The sequence below is a fragment of the Perca fluviatilis genome, chromosome 6 (assembly GCF_010015445.1).
Source record: "Perca fluviatilis chromosome 6, GENO_Pfluv_1.0, whole genome shotgun sequence".
Lineage (NCBI taxonomy): Eukaryota > Metazoa > Chordata > Actinopteri > Perciformes > Percidae > Perca > Perca fluviatilis.
The window spans coordinates 14,277,519-14,288,720 of record NC_053117.1 but is presented as its reverse complement, the minus strand read 5'-3'; the positions used below and the strand labels follow the sequence as shown (position 1 = coordinate 14,288,720).

At 40.7% G+C, this 11,202-nt stretch overlaps 1 protein-coding gene across 2 annotated transcripts in view; it reads right to left on the bottom strand.

The window, feature by feature from the left end:
• Positions 1–6,949: 6,949 nt before the first annotated feature.
• The window catches only part of LOC120560400 (transmembrane protein 150A-like), a 28,861-nt gene continuing 24,608 nt past the window's right edge, over positions 6,950–11,202 (bottom strand). Inside the window, exons 7-8 of one of the 2 annotated variants that reach the window (XM_039802864.1) lie at positions 11,025–11,202; positions 6,950–10,039 (exon numbers count right to left, since the gene is read on the bottom strand). In XM_039802864.1, coding sequence (XP_039658798.1) covers positions 9,738–10,039; positions 11,025–11,202 — 480 coding nt within the window. In that variant the 3' untranslated portion in view covers positions 6,950–9,737. The remainder of the gene's footprint in view (positions 10,040–11,024) is intronic. The other variant, XM_039802863.1, reaches the window with a different exon arrangement.

The following is an 11,202-nucleotide window of genomic DNA, read 5'->3' as shown; positions in this document are numbered from 1 at the left end:
GCATTTTTGAAGCTCTTGTAGGTTCTGAGTGGGTCAGTAGGCCCAAGTGGGACTCCGAGATATTCCAAAAGTGACATTACTAGGTTTTATTTTTATTTTTTTCTTCAAATCAACACCGGTATCCACAACAGTTTTTGTAATTTGCATAATTGTTTTCAAATCTTTTTAGTTTTTATTTTGTTAGATGGTGGTGAAACGTTACTGAACACTGTAGAAATCCATGAAGTACTCTGCATGTTTTGACACTGTTGCTCACTGGTTGAGCGTGTCATTTTAGAAACCATGAAAAAAAGAAACGGCTAGCAGGGAGCAGGTGACCTGTTGTTTTGTAACATTACAATATAAACCGTTTTTTACAACACAAGAGAGTAGAAGGCTTTTCACCCCCGTGGTTTAAAGTTGGACCGAGCGGATGGATGAATCCATGATATCGCTATAGCAATGGGAAACGGGCTTCGTCAGCATTCACAGTTATGTTGTATGTGTGAAAACTCTAGTGTCTTCACACTTTTTACAGACGCAAGAAGACACCCACATATAAAGATTTTAAGTGTCCGAGTTTGAACTGGATGAATCCGTTTTACAGTTTCCAAAATCTGTGTCAAAGCACACCTATTTTTTTATTTTATTTTTTTTAATTTTTTTTAGCCAACACCAAACCATGCATCGATGAATATTTTCCCAGTGACCGTCAATAAAGAAAATTCAATATGTAGCCTCCCACCAGTAGCTGCAGTGTAATCACTCTCAGTTACATATGTTTGAACAAACCTGGCGTTTTTGTGCTGCCAAATCATTCCTTGTATTTTCACAGAAGATAAAGAGAAACCAATCTGACAACAGATTCTCGCAGTTGCCTCTTACAGTGAAGTGGAATCACGCAAAGATGTTGGGAGTATATTGTTCGCTACCATTACTGTTTCTAGGTACATGCTGAGAAGAGTTGTGTTTTTTTTTTTTCCTGTAAATATCCAATGCAGCTACATTGTAAGCAAAGTGCTGGCATGCTTAGCACGTACATGTGTTTAATAACCACTCGTTCAAAGAGGGAGAGGGCTGCTGGGAAGGCATAGCAAAGATACCTTGGTATTTTTGGTGTCATTACTGTATTGAGAAGCTGATGAATGTTCACTATTTTTGAAAAAAAAAAGAAGTACATAATACAAGAAAATGTGCCTGTGATATTACAATGACTCTGTGGATTAACAACTTTGTACGTCAGCATCAGCGTGTCTTTCTGAAGTAACAGGCTGCCTGTGCCATTGTGTCAGTACCATGTCTATTAACACTGGCAAATTCAGCAAAATACTGATAATAGATCATTAGTCCACAGTTATGTTTTCATGTTATTAGTCTGTGAGTCCACTGAAAAAAAATGAGAGCCTGGTGGTCTGTTGATGACTCGTGTCCCTCAGCATCTGAGTAGCATCTACTGTAGGAGCACCAGGTTGGGTCTGTAAATGGAATCATGACACGCAGCAGATAAATAAATATATATCGGGCCTTTTGTCTTGTTCAGGGAATTCTAGAGCCTCACATCTTTTCTCACTCTATTTAAGATATCATGTAACAGTTGTCTTTTGGAATCAATTTAGTAGTGTTATTTAACCAAAGCCATACCTTCTTTAAATTGTTTTGGTGTCTGTTCACTTTTTTTCTTTTCACTCTGAATGTCAGTAGTTATGAACAGTGAGAGTCCTCACTTCTAGTCTGATTACGCAAATAAATTCTGTTTTGCTATTAAAATGTCATACAAGTGCTTCATTTGTGATATCTTTTCACCCCGGAACAGAAACGTTAGGTTATAAAAATAAGAGTTGGACTATCGGTCCAATTAATACCTCCTTCCAGGGCTGTAGTAGTACTTGAGTCCAGACTCGAGACACTTTTCTGTTGTCTCGGACTCGTCTTGGATTTGTTGGTATTTGGATTTGGACTTATTGGACTGGCTGCTAATATTCTAGTTGGCCTCGACCGAGTCCAGCACTGTATGCTTTTGTTCTAAAGTAACTTCCTCCTTCAAAACAAATCCGTTGATGAAGCACACTCGTTCAGAAAACAGGTTTAATTCAAAATCCATCTAGAACAGGCATCGAGATTTGTCGCCTGGTATATGCCTGGCTGCGCCATATACAGTACAGTAGGCTAGCTCAATCATCAGGTATCAATCATTTTCATTTTGGCCACAGACACACTGTCAGAGAGCACTTTGTATTGTGAATTCTTCAGGACAATAAAATAATAGATAAAACAGTAAATTGAATGAGAATATGAGAAACAGAATGGGAATATTTCCATTTTATATTTGAAGTAATAGGCCTAAATAATACGGCCTATAATGGGATCCTATGTGTTACTCTGCACTTGCTTTTTGATTATTACAAATGATAAAGCAAAATGATCATCTAAAAATGGATGTACTGTCTCTCGCATCACATACGTTATAAACAGGTAAGTAAGTGGTCTTGAAGTGGATTTTTTTTCTGTCTCGGTATTGGCTGTCTCATTTGGACCCTGTCTTGATTTGGACTCGAACGTTTTTAGACTTGGTCTTGACTTGGACTTGAACCTCTTTGGACTTGGTCTTGACTCGGTCTCGACTAGTCCTGTTCTTGGACTTGTCTTGGACTCGACAAAGGTCCAAGACTTGACTCCAGCCCTGCCTCCTTCCTCCTCCTCAAACATTAAAAAAAGAGGTTTACTTTGAATGCATAAACAATAGAGACATGTAGAAAATCCCTGTTGCTCCATAATTCAAACTCAAAAAAAATTCTAATTCACATAGTAAACCAGAGGTTTTGTGTAGAATCCCTAGATGTATACTAGCATTACAGGCCCCGTGCCAGGTGGTGGCGGTAATGAGACGTCATCGTTTGTCAACCGCCACAAAACGTACAGAAGAAGAAATAGGAGCGCGATTCCCTACTAGGATTGGACAAAGTGTCACGTGGGTAAATCGTCATACGCGGAAGAATGACAATGGTTATCGGTGCTGACATTTCTGGTAAGTCGAGCTAATTTGTCCAAGTCTGGCAAAGAATTTGTTAATGTCTTCTTTTCTCCAGCACGGCGGTGTCTGTTTGGACGAGCTGAAGAAACTAAAGTGTTGCCTGCGTCAGACTTTAGTCTGCCGCGGTTTAAAAGTATACCAAACTCATTAAATAACCTCAACATTTAACGTTATGTGTCCGGTTTATCAGAGAATTAGATTTTTTATTTTATTTCGTCATGTATGCGTGAAGTTTATCTATGTATCTATGTATGTATGTATGTATGTATGTATGTATGTATGTATGTATGTATGTATGTATGTATGTATGTATTTATGTATGAACACAATCATGTGTACTTGTTATCAGTGTGAAATCAATAGACATAAGGTGTGACCCGGTATATTATAAATATATAACTTAATCAATGATAAACCACTGTGGTCCAGGGGTTACTCCTAAAGGTGATGGTTATCCAATCATCACTTAAAGGTCCCATGACATGGTGCTCTTTGGATGCTTTTATATAGACCTTAGTGGTCCCATAATACTATATCTGAAGTCTCTTTTATATAGACCTTAGTGGTCCCCTAATACTGTATCTGAAGTCTCTTTTATATAGACCTTAGTGGTCCCATAATACTATATCTGAAGTCTCTTTTATATAGACCTTAGTGGTCCCCTAATACTGTATCTGAAGTCTCTTTTATATAGACCTTAGTGGTCCCCTAATACTGTATCTGAAGTCTCTTTAATATAGACCTTAGTGGTCCCCTAATACTGTATCTGAAGTCTCTTTTATATAGACCTTAGTGGTCCCCTAATACTGTATCTGAAGTCTCTTTTATATAGACCTTAGTGGTCCCCTAATACTGTATCTGAAGTCTCTTTTATATAGACCTTAGTGGTCCCCTAATACTGTATCTGAAGTCTCTTTTATATAGACCTTAGTGGTCCCCTAATACTGTATCTGAAGTCTCTTTCCTGAAATTCATAAGGAGAAGATTCCAGATCGGCCCATCTGAGCTTTCATTTTCTCAAAGGCAGAGCAGGATACCCAGGACTCGGTTTACACCTATCACCATTTCTAGCCACTGGGGGACCATAGGCAGGCTGGGGGAACTCATATTAATGTTAAAAAACCTCATAAAGTGAAATTTTCATGCCATGGGACCTTTTTAAAAGGTTCTGCCAAATCCCTCAACTGTCATTTGAAATGTCAGTCGTGGGCTTTATGTTTTTTGACAAATGAGTGAACCTTCAGCATTGATGTGTCTGCCAGGTATCTTACTGCAAAGAGGACACAAACGTTGGCGGGACCAAAATGGCATCCTACTTTGATGAGCACAACTGTGAGCCCACCAACCCCGAGGAACAGTATCGCCAGAATGCACTGCTGGAATTGGCCAGGTGAGGCTAAACGCACACATACACACACACACACTGACTAATGGACACACTGTGGTGCTTAATGATTTTTTTTTCAAAATTAGGCCCTATGTTCCCACATTTACTTTTTCATAAATTTGTATCAGATTTTATCCCCCTAACTCCTAACCCTAAAAATTTTGTGGGAGTATAGGGCTTAAATTGAAGGGAAATGTAGGAACACAAGCCCTAAATTTGAAAATGTCCTAGAAATGTGGGTACATAGAACTGTGGGCACATAGAGCTGTGGGCACATAGAGCTGTGGGCACATAGAGCTGTGGGAACATAGAGCTGTGGGAACATAGAAATTTGGGAACATAGAAATTTGGGAACATAGAGCTGTGGGAACATAGAAATGTGGGAACATAGAGCTGTGGGAACATAGAAATGTGGGAACATAGGCTGTGGGAAAATAGAAATGTGGGAACATAGAAATGTGGGGACATAGAGCTGTGGGCACATAGAGCTGTGGGAACATAGAGCTGTGGGAACATAGGGCTGTGGGAACATAGAAATTTGGGAACATAGAAATGTGGGAACATAGGGCTGTGGGAACATAGAGCTGTGGGAACATAGAGCTGTGGGAACATAGAAATGTGGGACCATAGAGCTGTGGGAACATAGAAATGTGGGGACATAGAGCTGTGGGAACATAGAAATGTGGGGACATAGGGCTGTGGGAACATAGAGCTGTGGGAACATAGAGCTGTGGGAACATAGGGCTGTGGGAACATAGAGCTGTGGGAACATAGAAATTTGGGAACATAGAGCTGTGGGAACATAGAAATGTGGGAACATAGAGCTGTGGGAACATAGGGCTATGGGAACATAGAGCTGTGGGAACATAGAAATGTGGGAACATAGAAATGTGGGACCATAGAGCTGTGGGAACATAGAAATGTGGGGACATAGGGCTGTGGGAACATAGAAATGTGGGGACATAGGGCTGTGGGAACATAGAAATGTGGGGACATAGGGCTGTGGGAACATAGAAATGTGGGGACATAGAGCTGTGGGAACATAGGGCTGTGGGAACATAGACATTTGGGAACATAGAAATGTGGGAACATAGAAATGTGGGAACATAGAGCTGTGGGAACATAGAAATGTGGGAACATAGAGCTGTGGGAACATAGGGCTATGGGAACATAGAAATGTGGGAACATAGAAATGTGGGACCAGGAAATAAGAAATGGGAACATAGAGCAGGAACATAGAAATGGGAACATAGGAACTGGAACATAAAAATGTGGAAATATGGAACAGGAAAGGAAACAGGAAATGGAAGGAACATAGGAATGGACGAGAGAAAGGAATAGAGACCAATGAGGAAAAAGTGGAAGAACATAGAGCTGGGGGAACATAGGGAGATGTGGAAAAAAAGGATGGACCAGAGCCAGGAAAAAGGGGAGGAATGGACGGAAGGAAGGAGCAATGGAAATGGAGTAGAAGGACGGAATAGAAAGGAATATAGAGCTTGGAAACTAGAGTGAAGAGGACATGGAAATGGAAAGGTGGAAAGATAAAAATGTGGAATGGAAAGACAGCGGAAAGGAGGAATGGAATGGAATGGAATGGAATGGAATGGAAGAAGGAAGGAAAAGGGAATGGAAATGGAATGGGAATAGAATGGAATATCAAGGAAACAAAGAAAAATGCGATCATCCCTGCCTATCCATCAAAGCAGCAGCACACAGCTTTAATGTGAAGCCTTATGAGGTGGACAAACAGCAGAGTTGCAGCAAAGATGTACAACATGAAAGCACACTAAGAAATGAAGAATGACCCGAAGGATGTGAAAAAAAAATGGTAAAATGGGATGAAAGCATAAAATGGAAGGAAAGAAAACATTGGACGAAAATGTGAGACTAACTGAATAGAGGAAAATGGAATGAGCTGGTGCGAGCCTACAGAATTCCTTTTTTTTTGGCTTGAAAGGAAAGGATGCTGAGTGTAAACCGACCTTTGTGTAATAATGGTTGGAGTTCCCCTTTTAAATTTGTCTCGTGTTGTTTTGACATTTGAGAAAGTGTCTCTCGTCTTCTGGCCTAGACAGAGGAGCAATTAGTAACATCACCAGGATGGGCTGGATCGGATTCTTCTACAGCACGTTGGTTTATACAGCTTCCATACCACGGCAATAATCTGGGAAAACACCATGTCTGCTGTCGGTGCACATGTGCTAACACAGTATTGGACCTGCTGACCTTACACTGCTCTGCTTGGGGGAGGTGGGGATTCTAACCAGCAGCATGTATGGAAGAATGCAAGTTAGCCATTCTTTGTCATCTGCTTTGCCAAACATTTCCATTTCTGCTTGCAAATAACTTACTCTCAAAAAAAACCAAAAAAAAAAAACACAACCCCCCCCAAAGACTATTAACCATAGTTTAGGATTACTATGGTTAATAGTATTCTACACTGTATAACCAGTACTATATGTTCTAGGTTTTTAACGGGAACTTACTGACAATTTTGTTGTGTATAAGTTCATAAGATTTCGTTTTCAAAAAAACAACCCATGCAAAACAATAATTTATCATTTTTATTTCATATTTGAATATAAATCTCTGTCAAATGAAAATACCTAAATGATTGACAAATCATACATATTTATAGAATTTATAAAAGGAAACCATAATCTGTGTTGTCGACTTGTTTTGTGGGATTTCTCGGACTCCATTACCATTCTTTTACATATTTTTCTAAACATGACATACATTTTTATAGACATTGTTTCTGTGTTGCTGTTGCAAGAGTTCAAGACATGTACAGGTCAGGCAGCCTTTTGTAATATAGGATTCGCCCACCAACAAAGTGTGTACATTTGGACAAAGAAAGAAAGGGGAAAAAAAAAAAAAATGTAAAATCCACCTTTCAAATGTTGGCCTGTGGAAGATGGTATTATGGAATAGAGGTTACAGAATAAATCCAACCCTGATGAGGGCTCATACAAGCTGCCATTTGTAGTCACAGTGTGACTTAGTTACAGTTTGGTGAAACAGGCTACAGCTGAACACAAGATTAAAAAGAAAAGATCTGAACATTCCCCTGGCACAGTATGAGGGATAAGGCTAGAACAGTGCACTCACACCAATTCATACACCTACTGCTGACACACAGAAAAACCAATTAAAACTCCAGTGGATTCCAGTCCTTTTTGGCAAGATTTGCAGACCACAGGATTGCTGCAGTCCCATAAAAGATTTGGAAGTTAAATCATTTTCACAAAAAAGTAAAGAAAACTGACCTGACACGTGATAACGCAGCTCGTAACAGCAGATCCACTGTCCTGCCACATGCTGAGACTTTGTGGATTGAGCTATGGCCTGCTGAGCTGCCATTACATTAAATACTTTCCTCGACCTCAAACCGTCGTGAGATGGAAAACGCGTAGGAACTCTAGCTTTTGCTTCGGAACATCAAACCCACAGAAGATAAGAGGTAGGTGATGTGACCTTTTCAATAACGTATTGCTGGCATCCAGTGGTTAGACAGTTTAAAAAAAAAAATGTATCAACACTACGCAGAGGGCAGAATACTGTGTGTTATGAAAAATACTTCAACGGCTCACTCACTCCAACAAAACTTCCTGTGAGCGTAACCTAAATTGTATGGCATTAGTCAGCTTTAGTTTGAGCATTGGTAGTTTGTGGCAGTCTGGCGTGAAGCTAATTCACAACTGTAAATATAATTATAAAGAGAAATTGGCAACAGGGAATCATACACAACCTTAATATATGACATGCAGTCCCTTCAGTCTACAGCCTGTATGCTATTGTCGGTTTGTAACACTGGGTTGACACCATTAGGATTATGGCACAAGGTCTACAAACATTATGTTCACCTCTCAGTTTACTCCTGTGAACAAAACGTCCCCTTACGCTACCGAGAAGGCTTGAGATGGCTTCATATTTAACAGAAAACATGTTCGCAAAACTCAAATAAGGCTTCCAAGGGTCCGGCCTGGAATCATATCAGTGTGTGGGTAGTCTGGCTACACGGATGTACATTGCTTGGATAAAGCCTGACATCGGGTGTGTCGCTCACGCACCTGACACAGCCCTATCCCAGAACGGATCAGCTGTGTAGCCAGGCCACTGTGGAGATAGGTCTGGTAATGAGAGACTAGTGTGGGGGCAAGAACTTTACAACTACATTATTCTAGAAATGGGTTAGTCAGATTATAGTGTGTTTTTATATATATATAAAAAAAAAAAAAAAAAAAAGCCCTGTGTTCAACTCCAACACAATGAAAAAGGCATCATACACCCCCAGCGGAGCAGAAATGATCCGAAGATTGATGGCAATTATTGCACCGGACATGACCGACAAGTAAAAAAAAAAAAAAAAATATGGTAGCATGAAATGTAAATGTTACAAATAAATCCTCAGATCACGCAACATGTGGGACAATAACGGAATGACATCAAGGGAGACGACTTCAGAGATTCTCAGATAAAAAAGTGATTGAGATGCACACGGTCCTCGTCATTACAACAGAGCTGTTCTACGTAGACATTCTGCTCTTGCATGTCAATGACCTAGAATGTGATCTTAAGAATGATAGTGGCTCAAGACACACAGTTTGTAAGATAATCCAAAAATGCCATCAAAATTTGCATTCAAAATCTGCGCAACCAAATGAAATTGTGGAGTAAAATGAATGATTTTTTGCCGATCATTTATGCTTGATTGATTTTTAAAAAAGCCCATACGCTTACAGCCTGTAAAACATACATAACCGTTAACTATTCACTTCTCAAAACATTCAATAGGTTTCTACTTACTACGCAAATCCAAATACTCATAACATAAATTGTTATTCTCTCATTCGAAAAGTGTAGCCGTGCAGAGATAAGCAAAAGGCCAAAACAGGTGGGCCACGCAAAGCATTGGGTCGTTCATGAAGGAGTGTCTGGGCAGGGAGGAAATCTTGGTGGGCACACCAGTGATGCACGGTTATAAAAAAGTAAAGAAAAAAAAAAGAATTGTAGTTCAGGAAACAGACTCCTGTGAAGAATTGCCCAAATCAACAGCCATCTTGGAAACCATTCATGGTTCCTGTACTCCGACTGGCTTCACACATTCAGCCTCCTCTCAACATTGCTACAGGACACTTGACTGTAGTAGCTTGCACAAACATTGGAAGAAAAAAAAAATTAATAATAATAATAATAGATAGTACAGCATTACAGATGGGATATCCTGTAGTTGTTAAAGCGATCAGAACATCCTCTCTTCCTCCACATGCTGCCACTGTCCTGCATACCTGTGGGAGCCCATGAAGCACCTCTGCAGTGGGCAGCGCTGCAGAGCTACAACATGGCTATACTCTCCGGGGTACAGTTGAGATGTGTGGATGTGCTGCTCCCCCCGGGGGACTTGAGGCCCTTAGTCGTCCCACCTAGTATTGAGCCCCGGGCCCTGGCTCCCATGATAACCCCTGAGCCGTGGTGGTGACACTGCTGCAGGCCCGTCATCATGGTCTCGCTGGTGACAGTGCCAAACTCGTAGGTGAAGGTGCCGTAGAAAACCAGGATGTCCACTGTGAAGACCCACTCGCAGATGGCTGCAGCGTGCTGCAGGACGAAGCTCTCGTGGATGAAGAAGATGCCGCCTGGGGGGGGGGGGGCAAGTTAAGGAGGACAAAACATCTCTGGTACATGCATGAGCAAAACAAATGGAGTTCCTTTTCCACAGAAGCTACAGTGGCCTGAGCCAAATCCATGATAGATAGATAGATAGATAGATAGATAGATAGATAGATAGATAGATAGATAGATAGATAGATAGATAGATAGATAGATAGATAGATAGATAGATAGATAGATAGATAGATAGATAGATAGATAGATAGATAGATAGATAGATAGATAGAGTTCTTTCACAAATATGTGCTCATTTATGTGCAATTACTTCCACCAACTAATCAAAGTATTCTCATAAGCGTAGAATCTGCCATTCAGAATACATACGAGCGTGCCTCCATCTTTGAAATATATTAGCCAAAGAGGGACATACCTCCGTCTTTCGTGCTTTTACACTCCGTGGCACCGTGACGAATGCCAGTCGGGAGATTACTCGCGACTGCTGGCAGATTTGAAAGCCTGTTGAAGATTCTCTAGGACATGTAATGGAGTCGCCAAGGAAGCGAAAAAGAATAAAAAACGACAACGCGACAGGCAAAGCAACAAGACCAAAGTTAATATTGGAGTGGCTAGAACAGCTGCGCGTAAACGATGGAGATACTAAGAGCTAATATTTGAGTTCGGTCACCGTAGCAGTTAAAACGCGCTCGGAATGGGAGGGGCTAGAAAGTAATATTCAGTTGGTTGTCATATACAATTTCACCGCTAGATGGGAGAAATTCTTACACAATGTAGCTTTAATTTCGTTACTGTTATTAGTTACAACTGTGCTTTTCTTGATATGACGCGTTAGCGTAGGAGTGATCAAAAGTTCTATAAAAAAGGTACAAAAAGAAGTCAAAATACACATACAAAACCACGTTTATCAAACATTGTGTTTCGATATAACATACAGTACATAACTACTGTATCTGCATAACAAAAGGGGACGTCCCACTAGTAAGTAAAGGATACTGAGGACGAGGGACACCATGGCTCCCAGTGCCAGAGCCACTCTGAAATGGGCCATCCAGTAGTCGAGGGCTGTCACAGCCACCCGGTAGGTGAGCACACACTGCAGGCACACAAACAGCAGCCCTGCTGGAAATGCCACCCCGGCACCCACGTAGTGTAGAGATTTGGCGTGATCAAC